At 53.9% G+C, this 21,425-nt stretch overlaps 1 protein-coding gene across 2 annotated transcripts in view; it reads right to left on the reverse strand.

Moving 5' to 3' along the window:
* Positions 1-2,046: 2,046 nt before the first annotated feature.
* Positions 2,047-21,425, reverse strand: part of SULF2 (sulfatase 2) — a 69,375-nt gene continuing 49,996 nt past the window's right edge. Inside the window, exons 7-20 of one of the 2 annotated variants that reach the window (XM_021711471.1) lie at positions 20,501-20,557; positions 19,879-20,008; positions 16,025-16,208; positions 10,444-10,672; positions 10,229-10,328; positions 9,650-9,744; positions 8,814-8,873; positions 8,236-8,405; positions 7,795-7,937; positions 6,264-6,387; positions 5,469-5,502; positions 5,193-5,246; positions 2,905-4,008; positions 2,047-2,384 (exon numbers count right to left, since the gene is read on the reverse strand). In XM_021711471.1, coding sequence (XP_021567146.1) covers positions 3,978-4,008; positions 5,193-5,246; positions 5,469-5,502; positions 6,264-6,387; positions 7,795-7,937; positions 8,236-8,405; positions 8,814-8,873; positions 9,650-9,744; positions 10,229-10,328; positions 10,444-10,672; positions 16,025-16,208; positions 19,879-20,008; positions 20,501-20,557 — 1,411 coding nt within the window. In that variant the 3' untranslated portion in view covers positions 2,047-2,384; positions 2,905-3,977. The remainder of the gene's footprint in view (positions 2,385-2,904; positions 4,009-5,192; positions 5,247-5,468; positions 5,503-6,263; positions 6,388-7,794; positions 7,938-8,235; positions 8,406-8,813; positions 8,874-9,649; positions 9,745-10,228; positions 10,329-10,443; positions 10,673-16,024; positions 16,209-19,878; positions 20,009-20,500; positions 20,558-21,425) is intronic. The other variant, XM_008056289.1, reaches the window with a different exon arrangement.

Raw genomic sequence — 21,425 nt, forward strand, 5'->3', positions numbered from 1 at the left:
GGCCCACAGGTTTCCTTCCCCCCCCCCCAGCCTCAGATGCCTCACCCTTTTCAGTCTCTTAATCTAAATGCTTTTAAAAGAGATTATTTGTTTAGATGTTGGTGTTTTAATTTTTAAAAAATTCCTCTGCCAGAACTAAGCACTTTGTTAATTTTGAGGGAAAGGATAGATGTGGGAAAATAAACAAAAGAGTTATCAGGAATTTAAAAAGAATCAAGCAATTTGATTTTAAAAAAGAATCTTTTGGATTTTAAGCAGTTTATAAGTTAAGTGATAGCAATTCATAGGTTTCTTTTCTTTAATGGATATGTTGCTTTTTCTTTTTCTTTGAGCCGGAGTCTCACTGTCGCCTAGGCTGGAGTGCAGTGGCACACTGACGGCCATCGCAGCCTCGACTTGCTGGGCGCAGGTTATCTTTCCGCTTCAACCTTCCAAGTAGCTGGAGATACATTGTTTTCTCATCAGTTTTAGGACTCTTCTAAGAGTTTGGTTGCTAAGACCTGAGTCCCACATTGAGCTCTCAGGAGCAGACAGACTCCTTGGTGTATGGCTTCTGATGTCTGCTCAGCTGTCCTCTAGTCTACTGATGTGATGCTTTCACCAGGTCTCTGTGACTTAGGGTAGTGTCACTATTTCTTATGGAGCTCAGTGCCCAGAACAGCTGGTTTTGCTGCAGGTCCGAGCCACAGTCCAACTGTTCTCCCTCTTTTGCCCCTGCACTTTCTGCTGTTGCCTCTCCTTGACACCTGTGCTAGTCAGTTGGGAGTAGGGAAAAAATCAAGTTTAATTCCCTTTATCTAGGTTACTTTATTAGGTTCAAACAGGTGAATGAAATTAGGTTTTTGGAGTATCTATGAATTTCAAATGTCTCTGTTAGCCTTGGTGTCATTTTTTTAGCAATAACTGAGAGCCGGTTAATTTTTTTTAAATTTCACACATTCGACTTATCTTTCTAGATGTCTCTGAAGGTAAGATCATTGAATATCTTTGATATGCTTGTGAATAAGTGAAACCTGCTATTTCCAGAAGCGCCGCTAGAGTGGATTTTATTTTCGAAGCAGTGTGTAGACAATTATGAGTTTGCTCCATTTGCCCCTCCTCCCCCCACCAGGTTCAAAATAAACCTAAGAGTGTATGTGTGTGAACTTCCATTGTAGTGGCCTGTGCTTTCCAGATGACAGACTCTCCTACATGGAAGCTGAGGCATAGCTGAGGAGCGTCTGTGTCTTTTTCAACTCAGTTGTGTCAGGTGGTCTGAACCGGCCTTGTTTAAGTTGTGTGCTTGGGGAAAAACAGAATGGTGCTCTTACCTTTCTTGACTTTTGCAAATTATTAAAAACAAAACAAAAAAGATAAAGTTTTGTGATTCTTTCCTAAGTCCTGGCTCCAGGCTAACTGGAAGGCAGCACTCCCTTTTTATATGGCAAAAAATGAAGTTTATTATCAGTTTTTATATTTTCTACTTGTCACTTGATTGGTGCAGACTCAATATTTTGATTTTCTTTTGATAGGTGCAGTCTTTGCGATAATTTGTTGTTCTTACCTCTATTGCCCTTTTATCTTTTCTAGATAATTCTTTGTATTCCTGCTGCCTACCTCTTCACACCCTCCCGCCCCCATTTTTAAACCTTGGTATCTGTTGGGTGAACAGTATAAGTAATCTTTTCATCTTCTTTTAGAATGTGGGATATTTCCAGTACCTACTTTTTGCTGAATCCAAAGATATATAAATAAAAAATATATATTTTATAAAGATTAAAATGATATAAAGGAGATACATGTTTCTTCCTTTAAAAAGTAAATGGAAGTTGCATTGTTAATGTTCATATTATGATGCCACTTGTCTAAATTGTGCATCTGAATTGAAAGGTGTAAATATCAATAAGCAGTGCTATTTAGTTTACCAGTATTTAATATCTAAGGGGTGTTAGGGGTATATATTAGGGGTGGGGTGTTGCAGAAGAGAATTGGCTCAATGTCCTAGAAGTTCTTTGGTCCAGAGGTAGATGCAGCTGGAAGGTAAACAGATGGATTGCCAGTTACTCATAGACCTGTCAAGCTCACTTTTTATTTGCAGAAGCCATGCGTTTTTGTTCGTAAGTCGGAGTCACAAGAGCAAAACCTCTAGCATCGATGACATTTTCCCCCTGCTGCAAATGAGCAAGAGTTGTTTTCAACTCCAAGGCACACTGTTTAATCACGAGCAGGGTGGTTTTTTTCTTTCCTCTTTTCTCTCTCTAATATATGAACTTTTGAATATCAAAATGTCATTCTGAGAGCAATATTTAAATTCTCAGGAATTGACTTATTGTATGGAGAATGAATTCACTTTTAATCAAGTTTACATGAAGTGTTGTTTAAAGAAGTCGAAATCATTCTTTACCCTGCAAAGAATGGAAACCACATGAGATGACTTCTGAGGGGTGGTGAGCTGACTGCTTTGCTGACCGTTTTGGATGTCATTGTAAATAAAGGTTGCTATTTAAAATTGGAACCTAAAGAGCTTGCTTTTTTTTTTTTTTAAATACCTGTTGGACTAAGGGAGCAAAAGAGGTTAAGGAAGCTATTTCAAATAATGGTAGCTGTTTCTGTGAAGTTTAAGAAAGTTGTTTAAAAAGAAAACAATCAAACAAAATTTTGCTAGGGAGTCCTAGCCTATTTGGGACGTTGAAAAGCATGAAACTTTTTACGGAGTGTGGGTGCTCGGGGATCATCTCTGTCACCTGCTAAATGAGAGATGGGCTGACCCATGTTCCTCCCACCTTTCCCATTCAGAATTCTGACAGCCACTTGTACCAGGTTAGACTACCTGGTATACAAAGAGTCGGCTGAAGTGAGCTGCTTTGCAATCGGTTAATACTTTTAAAAGATGAAGCGCCAAAGCTGGTGTAATAGGAGACTTACCTGTGGGGTCTCTTGAAGTATGGTACATTTTAGTTATTAATCTACAACCATCTATTCCCCTTTAAAAAAAAATCCTGTGAAGCCCAAGCCATCTCCTTCCAAAAAGGTATTGACTGGTTAGCATCTTGAATACTTAAAAACAAAAATAAACACGTCCAAAAACTCCCAAGAATGGTCTTTTACAAAATGTCCAAGGTTTCTTCATACCAACTGCTGGTCATTGGCTGGCATTTTGAACATCGTATGGCAGTACTTATACTACAAAATTTCTTTACAAATACAATTCCATCAAAATGTGGGGCATACATCAACTTTCACTTCTTTTCAGTACCTTAAGAAATATTAGTTCTGGGACAGATAACAAAGAAGTACTGGGAGAAATGGCATCTGGGCATGAACAGGAATGTCCACGACTGCAAGGAGTTTTCTTTGACACTGGCCACAGAGCATTTATTGACACCACCACTCCTGAAAATTGGGATTTCTCATTAGATTCCCCTAAAAGTTCCCATGTTGGTTACATGTAAATAGTCACATATGTACAGTGAAGGCAGCTGCTTCTGAGGCAACCAGGGTTACAGTGCTAGGTAGATGTCATTGCTTTTGTGCTACTGACTCATTGTCAAACTCTCTGCACTGTTTTCAGCCTCTGCACGTTGTGTCTTGCTTTTTATTCCTTATTTGTGACAAACCAAAAGAATAAGAGTACGAGGATCTAAAACAGGGCTGTTTCCCCCCTACAATTAAAAAAAATTCCAGTGACTTTCACCTTTCGGGGAAAATTTTGGAGAAACTCTCTATGTTCTTTTGCCTTTGTGAGCCTCTCAGGGAGGGTTAGTGGTGACTTTTTTTGATATGGAAAAAATGCATTTTGTGCAGCTGGTGAGGTATAATCCAAAGCAAAAGCAGGGACAAAAATAGACTTCTTGAAGTTCTCTCTGCTCCTGATGTTCATCCTCCAGAATTTGCCGTGTTGGCAAAGCAAGTTCTTGCTCTCACAGGCCTCCTGGCCTACAGCACACGATTTCATTGCCTGTACAGTCAGGTGATGGGGGGTTCATCTCTGTTGCTTCTTAACCTTCCCAGCCTTCCCACAGTTGTCCCCTAGAGAACAAAAAACAAACTCATCTTAGCATTTGGTTATTATGCTGTTTAGGGTATCTTAATCAGTACCATAGCCAAGTAAGCATTGCTTCAAGGATGTGGCTGCCAAGAATATTTCTAGGTCTTAGAAAGGGAATTGCTACCACCTAGTCTCCATTTTCAGTTGTGTAAATACTCAGTGCCTGGCAAGATGGCACCTCAGGATCTGGACAGGGCAGTGGCAAGGCGGATGCGAGATGTAAAGGTTCTGAAGCTTCATTTTGGAAGCACCAAAGAAATGCTTAGCTGGGCCACTATTAATGTCCTGTTAAAGCCACATAGTTTAGATGCTTATAAAGACAGAAATGGATAGACCAGAGGTTGCAAATGGTGCCTCACCGAGGGGGCTAGTTTGCCTACATGGTAACTTAATGTCAGATTAGTAGCCAGTGTTTAAAAAATAGTTGGAGACCCACCTGGGCAGCGAGACCTCATCTCTACAATAAATCAAAAAATCAGCTGGGCGTGGTAGCGCATGCCTATAATTCCAGCTACTTGGAAGGCTGAGGTGGAAGGATCGCCGGAGCCCAGCAGGTCGAGGCTGCGGTGGCCGGAAGCGGCCACTGCACTCCAGTCTGGGCGACAGAGTGAGACTCCAACTCAAAAAAAAAAAAAAATTCTCATACATATCTGCATTTTGGGATTTCTTTGATGAATTAGAAAATCTGACAAACTGCATCCCATTCCCACGGGGAACAAGCTAGCTGCTCCCTTTGGAGCACGGGCAGACTTTACGGCTGCCAGCCCCCATTGGCTGGCATGAGAATCTGCAGCATGGACTTATTGGCAACCAGGTAGCGAGGCCCCCGACTGCTGATGTCGTGGACCAGTTAGTACTTTTGCAACCACAGCCTTCGAGATGTCTGGCAGTTGTAGTGTCTAGATGCTTCTTAGCCTCCAAAACATCGCTGTAGTTCACTAAGCACAGGCTACAGCAAGAGCAACAGTGCACTGGACAAGGTATTACATCTAAAACATGAGATGGATTCAAGTGTGTGTTCTTAAAGGAAAGACACTGCCGTATACATTCTCATTATGGGAATGAGTGAAGGGTGATAAATAAGAAATGGCATGCACAGAGAATAGCTTTGGCAAGACAAACAGCCAGAGCCAGATCTCTATTGTAAGTGGGTTCCTCAACTCACAGTGATTTGGAAGAAGGTCTCTTCATTTCTGGCCACTTTCGACGCTGGAACTGCCTACGTTTTCAAGTGTCAAAAGGAGAATGAGTGTTAACCATCCCCAAGAAAGAAAAGACACCCCCACCTATAAAGGAAGGCCTGTCTCTTGGGTGACACCTGTCACTGGTAGGTGGTCCAGGCCCCTGGCAGACCTGAGGAAGGACAGCCCCAGAGAGACGAGACTGAAGAATGGGCAGGGATGTGGGAACTTTGCTTAGGCTTTAATAACAAAACAAATACCTGTATTGCTCATAGCTTCCTCCATCTTTAAGTCCTACGTGAGGGAGAAATGAAAAAAATGATACAGATAATTTAGGGTAAAAATGGCACAGTTACAAACTTCATAACTGGCCTTGAACAACCATATTGTGCATTTTGTCATAGTCCCACGACATTGACAGTGTTCCCTAGTCAGAGTGGGCAGGATTAGGGGGTGACATTTCCTTGAGTCTCCCAGGTGGCCTTGGAGAGTACCCACAATACAGTGTCGCCATATCAGTTTTAGGACCCTGATGTGTTCATCCAACACTGACCTTGGTTCATGAATACCTATGCTCATGAACCTACGGGCATGAACACCTATGCTCCAGGGGACAGAAAGCCTAGAGCCCTGAGAGCCCCCCTCACCCTGGTCACAAGCAAGCGGCTTCCCTGTGTGGGCGGCTGTCCCTAGGGGGACACCAGCTCCACGTGAGGTCAGGGAGGATGGTCCTTTTTTTGCTTTTTAGTAACCAACGTGGTTTCAGGTTTAAGCTCTCTAGAATGTTTGTTGAATGAATGAATGAACAAGAGGGAGGAAAATGAAACGTTCCCCAGGCAGCTGGTCCAGGTGCTCCTCTCTCAGGAAGCATGGCTCATGGAAGGCCAGCTGCCCACCAGGGGCAGAACATCCCCACCTTCCAGATGGCTTGTCTTGAATCACATCCCCCCCCAACTCTCGGCAATTCAAGCTCACTCTTGGGGTAGACACAACCTCCTGAGTTCCCTCCCATGCCCGCCCTGCTCTCTGCAGACCCCACGAGGATGCCCACTCACCCAGGTCCATGTTTCGAGTCCGGGGGTTGCACTGCTTGTGACCCTTGCAGCTCCTCAGCTCCATGAGCTGCACGTGCAGCTGGTTGAGGACATCTCTGTCCAGTGTGTTAACTGCATTCATCAGCTGGTTAGAGAAAGGGCAGTGAGTACGGGGACCCTCCGGCCCCTCCTCTCACCAACCAGGGGACACATTTCAGGTTGGGAGTGGAAGGCGCCTCAGGCTGGTGTCCTGTTCACTCCAGTTTCCACTTAGTAAGAGCCAGAGAACAGAGGAGCCGGGTGACTTTGACTTCTGGCCCCAGGTCCTTTTGGACTGAGAATGAAAACCACGTCTGTGTACTCAGTGAGGGACTTCCCAAGCCTGGAAGAAGTCCTGCCAAGCCTCAGGTTTGTCAGCAGCCTACCCTCCGAGGCCCTAGGCTCCTCTTGATCGTAAGGCAGCCATTTGGTGGAGGGTTGGGAAGGGACCTGGGTCTTCGCCTCGTCTGGGCACTACTGGTGACTGACTCACTTGCCTGACTCACCTGCCTCCCTGTCACCCCCCGCAGTAAAGTACAGGCTTAACCTATCTCAGAAAACATGGGCAGCCTTCCTGTGTGGTGATTAAAATGAAGCAGCGGAGCTGCTGACACAAGTCAGATTTCATTTGAAAAATTATTTCAGACCTTTAAGGTTGAAGGTTGAGCCGGGCTTGGTGGCTCAGCCTGTAATCCCGTGCCTTTGGGAAGCTGAGGTGAGTGGATTGCCTAAGCCCGTGGGTTCAAGACCCGCCTGGGCAGCGAGACCTCATCTCTACAATAAATCAAAAAATCAGCTGGGTGTGGTAGCACATGCCTGTAATTCCGGCTACTCGGAAGGCTGAGGCGGAAGGATCGCCGGAGCCCAGCAGGCAAGGCTGCGGTGGCCGGAAGCAGCCATTGCACTCCAGTCTGGGCAACAGAGTGAGACTCCAACTCAAAAAAAACAAAAACAAAAAACAAAATAAAAAAGGTTTAAGGTCAGACAATGCCAAGGCCACGTTCCAGAAACGTTTTAGTGCCGAAGCTCAGGGGTGACTGTCCCTTTTCAAGGGCTCCATGTTTCAATCACCACTCTGCGGCCCCTTTTAGCCTTGCATGCGGATTCTGGGTCATGTCAGTTGTGTGCATGTTTAGAAGACTCACTACATGAAAGCACTTGGCAAGGTGCTTGGGGCAGAGCGAGTGTCATCATTATGAGGTCTGCACGGTCCCTGCAGGCCCTGGATTGTGTGGTACTTGACCTGACTCTGCAGCTCTTAAAGTTGTAGGAGTCTTCACGTATTCCTGCAAAGTTTGGTTGGATGCTGACATGCCCCTGAATTAGAGGGAAGAGGCCACATTGTTTGTTACGGATGCAGGAGGATGGAGGCTGCAAAGGGCTTCCTGACTGACTCCTGCTGTCTTAGGGACTCGGGGGACCTAGGGTATCTGCCACCCCTTCCCCAGGGCGGGAGGCCTGACTGGCAGTGCTCGTGAACCCACACTGTTTCTCCAGCCTGTGTTGTCTGTACCTGGTAGGGGTCTGTGTTGAGATCAAAGTACTCCAGGAAGCCAGTGGCGAATTCGCAGAAGAGGAAGTTGTGGGTCTCGTTGACGGTCCGCAGGCACCAGTAGGTGTTGTTGTTGGCACTGGTGCAGGCACAGAAGGGCCCCACTGCCAGGGGAGAGAGCCTGCCTGAGGACCTGTGGGGGAAGCCACTGCCAACAGTGGCTCGTGTTGGGCACGCCCCCGAGATAGCTCCTCAGATGCCAAGTGACATTCTGGAGCGCGGATGTCACTGGTCTGTTACATATGAGAGGCCTAGAGGGTTTGGCACCAAGGCCCTCACCAGTACTGGGAGAGGCGGGTCACTACGGGGAGTGGAGGAGGTTCTTAGGGGGCCACTGGACCCCTGCAGAAGGTTCTGTGCCCTCTGGCCACTCCTGCCCCCCCCACCGCCACGAGTCCTCACGCGTCCAGAGCGGCGCCGTCTGCCAGTGCTGGTTGTCATGCGTGAAGCACGTGAGGCCAGGCATGCTGCACGTGTCGTTGTTCTGCAGCCGCTTGAGCAACTTGCGCAGCTTCTTCTTGCGCTTCTGCTCCCGCAGCAGCCACACCTTGTCCTTCTCTCGCAGCCCCTTCCTGCGGGCATGAGGGTCGTGCACCTTGGGAGCCCGGCCCTGTGCCCCTGGGGCTGGCCTGAGCCTCTCTGGCAGAGCCTGCGCATGGCCTTCCCGTTCCGCCCCACCGCGGACCCAGGGCCTAGCTGGGACCAGCTGCCGGGGTTCTGCTATCCTGTGGTCACCCCTGGGGGCCACTGGGACTCCCGTCACACCGGTGCCCTCCCTCCCGCGTACTGCCCCCGCTTGGTCAGGCTGCCGCAGTCCCCTCCAGCCACAAGGGGGCGTCATTTCATGCGGCAGTGGGACCTCGCCAGGGACCGTCAGACCTGGAGGCGGGCCACCGCTGGCCGACTGCTGGCCCTTCATCCCTTGTCAGGCAGCCTCCTCCCCAGGGCCTCCATGCCTCCCACCCTGAAGCTGCCCTTACCTGAAAGGGTGCAGACCGGAGCCCTTGTGCTTGAGGCGGCCTTTGTGCTGGGGGTGATAACTGCAACAGACGCGCCCTGCTTCAGCCTGGCTTGCAGAGCCACGTTGGCAGGTGCCAGCCTCACTCCTGGGCCTCCCTTAGCGGCTGCCCCGCCCCATCCCACCCCAGCTCGTCTTCTGGTGCAAGGATAGGGAGGGGCCTGGACTATCCCGGAGGCAGCAGTGGCCAGACAACCCTGGCTGAAGTCCTCAGGCTAGCTTGCTCAGGGTGGAACTTGGCCGAAACTAGCAGCGGGGTGGGTCCCTGCCGGTTGGGTCATCAGCAGGGGCTATGCTGGCAGGCCTTTCGGGGGAGGCAGCGGAGTTCCCCACAGCCGTGCTTTCCTGTGCTCAAGTGCCCAGCAGCCACGCTGGTTGGTGGATGTCATGCTAGACAGGAGATACAGCCACTCATGCCCGCACAGGAAGGGCAGAGCTGCCCTGGAGCTCAGTCCTTCAGGCCAGAGAGCCCCGAGCTGGTGAGGTAGCCTTGGCTGTGTGGGTGACCTCTGAAAGGGTGAGCGACAGAGGCCGACTCCCTGCCCGGAGCCAGCCCTGCAGGGCACGAGCCGGCCTCTTGCCAGCAGGCATGAAACCGGGCGCCAGCCTGGCTACCTGAGGGTTGGTCTGTGTGCCCAGCTGCCTGCCAGTAGGGAGCTGAAGTATTACTGTTTTTTTTACCTTGAGGGGAGAAGATGGGGGTAAGAAATAAGGGAGGGGGTCAGTAATGGGATGCATGTCCCCAGGAGTGGTCCTGAAGGAGAGCTGGGACCCTGTGTGCCTTCTCTTCCGCCTCACCTGATTTTGTGACAGTCACATTCTTCTGGCCGCTTTTTCTTCAGGTGACCTCGGACTTCCCTCAGGTTCTTGATTTTGTTCTGTAGGGTTTCGATCTGGGGGAAGAACGGGAGAGGAGGCCATGTGCCCTCATGGGCTGGACCAGGAGGGCACGGCCTGGTGGCCGCCCCCACCCTGCCTGTGCCATGCTGAGAAGCCCACACGCCCTGGGCCCCAAGGCTACAGAAAGCCTCCCTTTCCTCTTGCCAGGCCTCAGCACGTGCACTGAGCCACTCTCCTGCCCTAGCCTGCCTGAGAAGTAGCTGAGCCCACCCACGGCTTTGGTGTCTCTCCCCGGGCTTGCTGAAAGGACTGCAGGGTAGACTTCCTGTGTGTAGGAAGCGGCATGGCGTGGCCGAGTCGTCCTCCTTGGACAGCCTGTGGGGGATGCCGGCCATCTGATGCTGGGAGGGTGCTCCTGGCCCCAGGCTAAGGACTCCGTGGGGATGCCCTTCACCTCTGTCCTCTTCCCCGGGTCTGGCCTCCCTCCTTCCCAGTGTGGGCAGTGGAGTCAGAGGACATGCCCCATCCCGCGCTCACCTCGTGGTCGATGTGCAATTTGTGGTCTTTCCAGGCCTGCAGGGACTTGTACAGGTCCAGGTCGCACTGGACAGTGTCATTCTCTAGGATGTAGCACCTGCTCGAGATCGGGATCGTGGTCCCATGATCCTCAGGGACCATGTGTGGCCCTAAGGAGGTCAGCGGGGGCAGGCCCCCCCAGGTCCCTCGGCTCCTCCCCCAACCTGGATGCTCACCGATGTGTCACTTTAATGGGGCTGGGTGCTGAGTAGTCTGGAAGGCCTCCGGTGCCACTGAAGTCCCCACCCTCCTTGTCGTCCTGGTCCTCGGGGGTCCCAGGCCAGTGCCGCTTGGTGAGGTTTCGGTGCTGGGATGCGTCCTCCAGGCCTATGTGGTACAGTTCGCCGTCCACCTCGATGGCCACCGAGCGGATGGAGCGATTGCGGGCATAGCTGGCCTTGTACTCTGTGGGCGTCAGATGGTTGTGGGGTCAGGGAGGCTGGAAGCGGCCAGGATTCCCGGCTGCAGGTCCCCAATCAGGACAGGGCAGGGCTTCCAGGCACAAGGCCCTGTGATGACCCCCAAGGGCTTGTGAAATCGGCCCTGTGATGGCTTGAGGGCCTCGTGAAATCTACCTGGCTGCAGGCAGAGAGCCTTGAGGTGGTCACAGTGGGGAGACAAGTCCTGGAGCCAGAAAGCAGCTGGCTTAAGAGAACTTAAAGAAAGAGCTGTGCGTGGATAAACAATCATGCTAAGTGTACAACGGAACACACAACCACAAAAAGGCATGAAGTTTAGATTTGTGCTGCAGCGTGGACGAACGTCAGAAGCCTTATGCTAAGTGGGAGATGCCAGACTAGAAGGGCGTGTGTCACCTATGCTGTCTGTCTAAACTCTCCAAAACAAGTGCATCTACGAGGCTTAAAGCAGCTTGGTGGCTGCCTGGGGCTGGGGCTTCGGAGCGACACAGACCCACCTGCTTTCCATCCTTGGTTCTGCCACCCCTTATCTGTGGGACACTGGGCAAGTCATCCCCTCTACGCCTTAGTTTCCTAATTTGTAAAATAGATCAGTTACAGTGCCTACTCCACTGGTTAATGAAGCTAATGTATGTCAATCACCTAGGAATAGACTAAGTGCTCAATAAATGCTGGTTCATCCTACTCCCCTAAAAGGCTAAGTGGGGAACCAGGCCCTTAGCCCTTGGGAGGTAAACGGGTACCCTTCCTGCCACACAGATTGGGGTGGAGTGGCACTTCCCAAGCCTGTGGCCAAGAGCTTAGGCTTCGGCATCAGATTGCTTGGTGCAAGTCCATGACTCGACATGGACAGTTTGGTGCCCACCTCACAGGCTCTCTGGAAACACGAAGACATGAAATAAGACCAGTCAAATGTCCAGTGCCTGCTGAGCGGGTGCCAACCAGCTGCTAGAGTGAGTAAAGCAGGGTGACACCCTGCCGCCGAGCTTCCTACCATGCTCGGGCCACACTGGGGACTCCCCTCTGTGGCTGGGACCCACCAAGTCCATTCTGACCACAGGGCCTTTGGACTTCCTCTTCCTCCTACATTTGGGGCAGCTTCTCTGTACTTGGTTCTTTTTAAATGTCACCTGGAGCTGCGGCCACTCTGCCCAGTCCTTCCCCTCTTCCTTCCTGTGCTTTTTAATTGCCTACAACTTGTCTCATGTGTGAGGTCCAAGTCAGCATCTCTGTCAACTCTAGCCTCAGCAGAATCAGGCACATAGTAGGGTCACAGATGTATTTGTTCCATAACTGGGTGAACATCGGCCACCTGGCCCCACCCCAGGTCCTCATTCTCTCCTGTTCCGGGCTCTGCCCAGCTTCCCACACCTTACCCAGAGACCCCACGGACCGAGGAGAGCCCGGGTCTGAGCTCTCGGGCAAGGGCTCCTCCACCTTGCCCGTGTTGACATTTTGGGGCCAGATCAACCTGTGTGTGGGCCCCATCACATACAAGTGTGATAGCCAAAAATGTCCTGAGACATTGCCAAATGTTCCCCCAGGGGGCAGAACCGCCCCCAGAAGAGCCAGCTCCACAATGTTCAGAAAAGAGGAACAGAGAGTGCGCGGCGGGCAGGCCCTGGCAGAGGGTGGGGGGAGGGACGCTGGCCGGGAGATGGAGCCGGAGTCCCCAGACCAGCCATGTGACCCAGCCTTCCCGTCCGTCCTAAGGGATGGGCACCCTGCCTTGCTCACAGGGACGCTGCAGTGATGTCACACTGCCCGCGCACAAGGACTTGCTACCTTAGTCGGGCCGACGTTCAGCCACACAGTGCATGTTTCTTTCCTCGAAGCATTATTAATAAGAGGGAAAAGCTTAATTGGGCCGCGAGTGCTTGTATGATTTAACGATTATCTACAGCGCCACATGTTGACGCAGGGAGCTGCTAGCTGCTTAATGCAATCTGGGAATCGCTCATTTTATTCAGCTAGAAGAAAAGTGGTGGCTTCTCATGGGCTTTGAGGAGATGAGATGGGGTGCATCTGTGGGGGGGCAGGCACTGCATGAGGCAGCCACGGTGGTTATGGAGAGACTCCCCTGTTCTGTGACACGATGCTTCTGCCTGGCTGGATGGCCCAGAGACCTCCGAGCCTGGCCACCCTGGCCACCTGGATCTCTGATTAGGCCATGGTGTGGTGTCGCTCAATCTACACAAAGGAGATTCTGACACATGCTATGGCATGGATGGACCTTGCGGGCACTGAGCTAAGTGAAACAAACCGGTCACAAAAAAGACAAATGCTGGGTGATACCATTTAGATAACAACCCTCGAGCAGTGGAGTTCATAGGGACAGAAAATTGAGTGGTGGCTGGGAGGGGTGGGGGGATGGAGAGGCCGTGTTTAATGGGAACGGAGTTTCTGTTCTGCAAGATGAGAAGAGCCCTGGAGGGTGGCCACACTACAGTGTGAATGCACTTCACACACTGAACCGGATACTTAAAAATGGCTACGATGGTGCATTTTGTGTTATGTGCACTTTTCCACAATTAAAAACAAGACAACAATCTCTAACTTGGCTTTGGCTGTCCCCGGCCCAGGGAGCCAAATAGATGGGAAGTTAGCTGGGTGTGGTGGCTCACACCTGTAATCCCAGCATTCTGGGAGGTGGAGGCAAGAGGATTGCCTAAGCCCAGGGGTTCAAGACCAGCCTGGGCAACTTGGCGAGACCTCATCTCTACAATAAATCAAAGAATTAGCTGGGCAGGGTGGGGCGCACCTGTAGTTCCAGCTACTTGGAAGGCTGAGGTGGAAGGATCACCTGAGCCCAGCAGGTCGAGGCTGCGGTGGCCTGAGAGTGTGCCACTGCACTCCAGGCTGGGTGACAGAGTGAGACTCCTACTAAAAAAAAAGAAGAAGAAACAGGAAGTTGCCCAGCCCCGAGGGGATGCACCCGGCCAGATGACCAGGCACCCCCGGCCCCTGGTGTTTTCAAGCAGTTTCACTTCCATGTGAAACCCAGAATGGGACGTGATCAGCCAGGGTGACAGCAGAGTCTTTGGTCCAGGTCTTCTCCACCTTCTCTGCGCCTTGGCTTTCTTTTTTTCTTTCTTATTTTTTGAGTTGGAGTCTCACTCTGTCACGCAGGTTGGAGTGCAGTGGCACACGCACGGCCACCCCAGCGTTGACCTGCTGGACTTCGGCGATCCTTCCGTCTCAGCCTTCCAAGTAGTTGGAACTACAGGTGCATGCTACCACACCCGGTTAATTTTTTATTTATTGTAGAGATGAGGTCTCATCAAGTTGTTTGGGTGGGTCTCGAACCCGCGGGCTCAGGCAGTCCACTCGCCTCAGCTTCCCAGAGTGCTGGGATTACAGGCTGAGCCACCGAGTCCGGCCTTGTGCGCCTTGGCTTTCTAACTGTCCATCTTCTCTCGGCCCCCTCCCAGCCCTTGCCGAGAGTGAGGGTAAGACATAGGCGGCGGCTCCTCACACATCTAAAGCGTAGTCTGTTCTCGGCACAGCAGTCATGTTCTAGAAAGTCACTGCGCCACCGAGTTGTCCAATACTGAACCGTGGTTCCCAGGGAACATGCAGGGCTGGTTCCTGGCAGCCTCCGCCACAACACATTCGTCAGCCGACCAGCATGGAACCTGGTGTGCGCGTGTCTGTGCACAGACACCTTATTTCGTGTAAATGACGGGTCCATTCGCACTGGGCCCATGGCCAGCAGCACTATGGCGCACACCTAAAGGAAGTGCATTTCATGGAAGGATCATGTGAGCCGCATCTCAGGCTTCCTGCACTCGGGAACATGGACAGCACAGCGTGGGGTCCGTTTCAACAGTGAAGCCGCGGCCATAACAAAAGGACGAAGTCATGTCCTCTGCAGCAACATGGACGCAGCTGGAGGCCACGACCCAAGCGAATTAGCACAGACACGGAAAACTGGATGTTGCATGTCCTCACTTTGTAAGTGGGAGCGAAACCCTGGGCACCCAGGGCGTAAGGACGGACCGACAGACACTGGGGAGGGGGAGGAAAAGGGCTGAAAGCTACCCACTGGGCGCTGTGCTCTTTGGGTGACTGGTTTAATAGAATCCCCAGTCCCAGCCTCACACAGTACGCCCCTGTAACAAATCTGCACATGGCCCCGATGTTAAAAATTAAAACAACCGCCGGCAAAATCACAGAAAAAAGTGCAAAATGTGAGACGCGTGGCACAGACAGTGAAACGACGCCTGTGTGGAGGATGAGAGCTGGACAGAAAACAGAGCACTAGCCTGTCCTGCCTCAGCTGGGCAGCATGGGGTGGCCATTCCAGTCATGCCTGGGAATGACCTTGAAAGTGCTGGGGCCTTGGACTTGGGCTGCACATCAATTTTGGGAGTGGGCGAGTCTGCTCACGGAGCCTAGCAGCTCTCTGGTCATGTCCCAGCCAGAACCCAACCGCTGCCTCCTCCCATGCTGCGACCCAGTTTGGGTCACCCCAGCTTCTTAGGCATCTCGGCCAAGCGAACAGGGGCTTCCTCCTCGGTCCCTGCCCCTGCATGTCCACTGACACGGCCCAGGGGGGTCCTTTGAAAACACAAGTCTGGTCTTGTCGCTGAGGCTCAGAACTCTCCAGACAGAGACTCCTCGTCTCCGAGTGAAACCCCTACAGTGCTCTCCAGGGCCGAAGGGTCCTGGCCCGGCTCCTGCCTCTGCCTCTCCTGCCTGTACTCTTTTTATTATCCCACTGCTCTTTGTTTTATTATTACTATTTTTTGAGGTGGGGTCTCTGTTGCCCAGGCTGGAGTGCCGTGGCACCATCCCGGCTCACCGCAGCCTCGACCTCCTGGGCTCAGATAATCCTCCTGTGTCAGCCTCCCAAGTAGCTGGGCTACAGTCACAGACGTGCACCACTGTGCCCGGCTAAGTTTTTGATTTATTGTAGAGATGAGGTCTTGCCAAGTTGCCCAGGTGGGTCTCGAACCCGCGGGCTCAGGCAATCCACTCACCTCAGCCTCCCAAAATGCTGGGATTACAGGCTGAGCCACTGAGCCCGGCTAATTTTTGATTTTTTTGTGGACATGAGGTCTCGCTGTGTTGCCCAGGCTGGACTCAAGTGAGCCTCCTGCCCCAGCCTCCCAATGTGCAGCCTGACAGGCGTCAGCCACCGCGTCCAGCAGACCGTGTTCTGCTATCAACGGCCGCTCCCCACTAGCGTGGGTGGCTGGCAAGGGTGTGTGGCTGTGTCCCAGCTCCCGGAACACACATGGCTAAGTGACAGGTCTCTGGAATTGCTTGAATGAGCACATGGCCTCCCACGCACGGGCCCTCCTCCCCCTGCCCCGCTGGGTCCGGAGACACTTACTCTTCTTGAAGAACTTCTTCCGGCGTCCGGCCAGGCTGAGCTTGTAGTCGCAGGGGCAGGCCTCGCCGCCCTGGCCGTGGTACTTGGGCACGAGGTTGGAGAGGGCCCTGGCGCCCAGCTGCACGGGGCCCTTGCACTTGTGCAGCTTCAGCCTCCCCACGGCGTCCTCCACGCACTGCCACTTCTGCAAGACACGCCGGGCCTGTCACGTCGCGCCTGCAGCCCCCCACCACTGCCTCCCCTCTCCCCGGTCACGTCCAGCCCCCCTGCCAGCTCCGAGCGCCTCTCCGCTGCTCGCCTCCGGAGGCGTGGCCTCATCCCCCGCAAGGCGCCCAGAGCAGCCTCTGCTCCGGGTACCCACTTCTGTCTGCGCCTGAAATCCACGGGCACAAGGCAGCTGGGGAGGCCTTTTAAAGGGTGGGTGGGTCACGTCACTCCTGTTTGAACTCTGACAGCTGCTGCCATCTTCAGGAGAACACCCAGGCCCTGAGCCTGGCACCCCACACCCTGCCCGCTCAGAACCCTGCCTCCCCCCGGGACCTCACCTGCTGTCGCTCTCCAGTCCCTGCTCTTCCTCAGCCCCAAAGCTCCCTTCCAGGATCCCAGATGGGCTGCTGCCCACGCCGTTCCCTCTGGATAGAATGCTTTCCTCCAGCTCTTGCTGCCCGAACTTTCGCCTACTTCAGGTCCCTGTTCCAATGTCACCCTCCCCAGTCCCCTCATTTAAATTCCCTCTCCTCTCCTCACTAAGGACTAGATACAGTGTGGTCAGAGTACAGCGCACACATTCAAGGCGTGCTGTCAGAAAGTTAAGGAGAGAGAGAATCACTTTCTCATCCCAACCGCCATCCTCTTCCCTTGCTCCAGCCTCCTGGGTCCCCTCACTGGGTCCGGTGACAGCTGCTCTTGTCGTGACCTGGCCCCACCCGCTGACCACACGGCTACTCAGGCCTCTTCAGGCTTTCTGGGACATGACGTGGGTCTGCTGCTTTGCACGCCAAGCCCTGGGTGGAGGGTCAGCTTGCTGAATGCCCACTTTAGGATGAGGACAGGCCCAGGGAGTGTTGAGAGCCGGACGGGGCACCCAGGCTGGCCCAGACTCCCCTGCCTCTCACTGTCACCTGTCCCTCAGGACAGTCCACTCTCCCGGGTGGCTCCCGGCTGTCCTTCACGCCCCCAGCACAGGCCTTTCCCATGGCCTGATGCCTCAGAGCAGAACTAGACCCCGGGGCTGCAGGCATGGCCCCACCAAAGAGGCTTGAGTGGGCAGGTGATGGGCTACCCCTGCCTGCCGCTGGGTGGGCGCACGGCCCATGCGGCTGGGTCTCGTTTTCCAGAAGTCAGATATGCGGCTGCCCTGTGATGCCCTGGGCTCGCCCGTGGCCGGCAGTCTCTGCCCAACTCGCTCTTCGCCTGGAAGTCTCTTTCCCCGCCGCCCACCTCCTCCCCACACGGCACATTCAGCCTGCACCAAGCGAGGGGTTGGCAATGCGGCCTCTGGTTAACTCCAGCCCACAGCCCATGTTTGTGCGGCCTGTGAGCCAAGATTAGATTTTACATTGTACTTTTTTTTGCTTTTTGAGTTGGGGGGTCTCTCTATCGCCCAGGCTGGAGTGCAGTAGCATGATCACAGCTCACTGCAGCCTCGACTTCCTGGGCTCAGGTGATCCTTATGCCTTGGCCTCCCAAAGTCCTGGGATTACAGGCATGTACCAATACACCCAGCTAATTTAAAAAAAAAAGTCTCTTTTCATAGAGACAAGGTCTCATTATGTTGCCCAGGCTGGTCTCAAACTCCTGGGCTCAAGCAGTCCTCCCTCCTCAGCCTCCCAAAGTGCTGGAATTATGGGCATGAGCCACCACTCCTGGCCTACACAGTACATTTTTAAAGAGTTGTAAAAAGCAATAACAAAAACAACCACAAGGCCCAAGCCTCGGTCACCGATGGGCCTTTTATAGAAGGCATCAGCTGGCCCCTGTATTATGCTGCCTAGAAGCCTTGTTGCTTTTCCAGGCAACGCTGGCATGCCCTGACCCTCATTCCACGTCCAGGCCTGAGGCTGTACTGGTAGGCCATATCCCAGCCTGCATGGACTCACATGGCCTGGCTCAGGGTCCCCCCAGCTGTTGAGAACAAAGGTCCTGCAACTCAATAGGCTGAGTTCAAATCCCAGCTCCTTCACTTGAAGCTGGGGCTCTGGCATGCTGCTTACCCGCTGGGTCTCAGTTTTTCCCTATGTAAAGGAAGCACCTACCAGACAGGGCTGTTGGGAGGTGTCTGAATGAATCCTGCAAAGCTCCCACTAGGCATCCACCATGGCAATTGTGATCATGAGATGCCTGGGGCACATTTAATCAGGAGCCAGCCTGGTCTGGGCTTTAGAAACCAGGACAGTGAACTCCAGGCGGGCCCTGCCCTCAAGGGAGACTGGGAACAAGAGCTGGGTTCCTGGAATCGTTTATTCAATGACAGACGACCCCATCCTCCAGAGGAGACACCAGGCGGGGCACTCCTGATGGCATAGTGTGAGCACAAGATGGGCAACAGACTCAGAGGGCAGCTGGACAGCTGGGATGTGCCTGCCTTCCAGGGAGCTCTGGGACCCTAAGGCCCTGGAGCTGTGAGCCCCGGGGCCCTGGGTTGCTGCCTCCCAGCTGGTCTAGGCTAATGCCTGGCCTTAAACGATCCTCCCATCCTGGCTTCCCGAAGTGCTGGGCCTGTAGGCATGAGCCTCCGCACCCCGGCCAGGACGGGTTTCTGTGGAGGACAGTCAAGGCTGTAGCTCTGGTGCCTAGGACAGAGCCTGGCAGTTGGAGGCACACGTTAGAGATGGTTAGAGATCACCCAAGGCTCTTGCTTGGTGGCCCATGCTGGTGACTTCTACCACCAGGAGGGGTCAGGACACAGTCTGTGTCCAGCGATAAGATGGAGCCATTCCGAGGCAGCTGATCAGAAACCCGCCCAACTTGTGCCTTGTCCTTGAACATGAAGGTCTTGAATTTCCTGCTGCGAAACAGGCAGACCTAGCCCCAGCTCAGTGTCCCAGTCCCGACCGGCAGGGGAGGGACACGGGCCCTGCCCCCCTCGGGCCAGGCCAGGTCAGGCTGACCACCTGCTGGCCCTGCCTCACTCCCTTCCCTGCCCCCAGCCTGGCCCTCCAGGCCTCCAAGAAGCCTGGGTCGGGCTCTCCCAAAACTTGTGTCTATTTATTTAAAAGGCCGCTTCCTAGCACTCCTGTAGAGGAAAGCCAGGCGCGGAGAGGGCGCTGTCCGGGTGAGCACAGTGACAGGAAAGCGACCTCAGTCCTGGGGGCCTCAGGGCAAGGGTCAGAGGGAGCTCGAGGCGTGCACCGTGGGGCACCTCGCCTCCGTCAAGTCCGGGGGTGCTGAGAAAGGAGTCGCCTCTTAGGAGCGTCCCGTGACCACCTAACCGCACCTTGGGTGTCACAGACACACGCGGGAGGCCCTGGCCCTGGGCGCAGCAGCTCTGGGGCTCCAGCAGGCCTGGGCTGGCTGCAGTTGGAGTGGGGGCCAGGAGGGAGGAGGAGCCACAGGGAGGAAGACGAGCTGGGAGGGAGGAGGGGGAGCAGGGAGGGAGGAGGAGCCACTGGGAGGAGAAAGCGGGGAGGGAGGCGGGAAGCTGGAAGGAGGGGAGGGAGAGCCACTGGGAAGGAGGGGGAGCCAGGAGGGAGGCGGAGTTGCCAGGAGGAAGGGGAGCCCGAGGGCAGGGGAGTCTCTTGGAGGGGGGGAGCCCCGAGTGGGGGCGCCCTGAGGGACACAGTTGCAGGGAGGAGGAGCTCGAGGGAGGGGAGTCACTGGGAGGAGGAGCCCAGAGGTGCCCCCAGCCGCCTCACCTGCCCCAGCTGCTCGCAGGCCGTCTGGTACTCGGCGCGCTGACACAGGTCTTTCACGCGCTGGTACTTGGGCAGGAAGTTCTCCTCCTGGGCATCCACCTTGTCGCTGTCTCTCTTGTGGAGCAGTTTGCTGTGGGCGGAGGGTGGCTTCTTAGCTCCGGGGGTGCCCCAAGGCTCGGCTGAGGCTGTCCTCACCGTGGAGGATGCAGACCAGCCTGGCTGGTGTCCTGAGTTTCAAGGGACGCTGGGGTTTCATGGGGAACCTCCCACATCGCGAGAGTTGGAAGTAAATGACAGAACACGGAAGACATGGACAGTCCATGTCCACAGAGCACACGTGGCCTCCAGACCCTGGTTCTGCTGCCCTTGCGTTTGGAGGGCTTTGACTCAACTTCCCGGTCACTGTTGGGTGGTAAATAAGGGCACCCTTCTCCTTCCTGCTAGGGAGTGGTGGGGCCGCAGGAATTTCCTGGGTGGGGCGTGTGGGCAGGGGTGGCCCCAGGACCGCAGGGAGTTCCCTGGGCAGGATGTATGGGTGGGGGTGACCCTGGGACCGGGAGGAGCTCCCTGGGTGGGGTGTGTGAACGGGGGGGGGGGAGGAACCCCAGGACCCGGCTCTCACCCTCTCTCTACCAGGAAGGAGTCCCGCCAGACTCTCATCTTCTTTTTCAAGTGAAACCTAGAAAGAAGCACACGTCCAGCTTCTGGGCGACAGGGGGCCGCATGTGTCCCAGCCCTCCAGGAGCAGAGATGGTGCCCGCAGCCAGCCCACAGTGAGCCCAGACCCCAGGCCTGGGTGGCAGTCCCGGTGGGCACAGCAGAGGCTTCCTCACCCTGTGAGCCGAGCCACACCTGCCCCCGAGATTCGGGCCTGAAGGCCCAGGGCAGAAGCGCTAAGTCGTCTCAGTGCCCGCAAGAAGTACAAGGCCCCCAGTGTCAGGGCTGACGCTCTGTCTTGAGTTCAATGCTGGGGCGGCAGCTGTCTTGACTCCAGGTGAACTGCATTGTGTTTTCCTTTGATCCCTCCTAGCTGGTGCGTGTAGCCTGACTCTACGTTCACACAGTGCCACTCTATCATTCCCATTTCCCAGATGGGGACACTGAGGCTGAGAGGAACCTTCCACTGGGTGCAGTGGCTCATACCTGTAGTCCTAGCACTTTGGGAGGCGGAGGCGAGAGGATTGCCTGAGCCCAAGGGTTCGAGACCAGCCTGGGCAAAATGGTGAGACCTCACCTCTACAATTAAAAAATAAAAATTAGCCAGGTATGGTGGTGCACACCTGTAGTTCCAGCTGCTTGGAAGGCTGAGGCGAAAGGATCGTCTGAGCCCAGCAGGTAGAGGCTGTGGTGGCCATGAGTGAGTCACTGCACTCCAGCAAGGGGACAGAGTGAGACTCTTACTCAAAAAAAAAAAGAGGGATCTTCCGCCCCGCATCCCAGCTTCCAGGTGTCCAGGCTCCAGCCCGTGTCCTCACCCCCCAGAGGTGTCCATCCGATCCCTCTGCAGCTCGTCCAGCCTCACAGCAGGGGGTAGAGGGAGGTGGAGG

This window comes from Carlito syrichta, unplaced genomic scaffold (assembly GCF_000164805.1).
Source record: "Carlito syrichta isolate Samal-C Ts95f unplaced genomic scaffold, Tarsius_syrichta-2.0.1 Scaffold302313, whole genome shotgun sequence".
Taxonomy (NCBI): domain Eukaryota; kingdom Metazoa; phylum Chordata; class Mammalia; order Primates; family Tarsiidae; genus Carlito; species Carlito syrichta.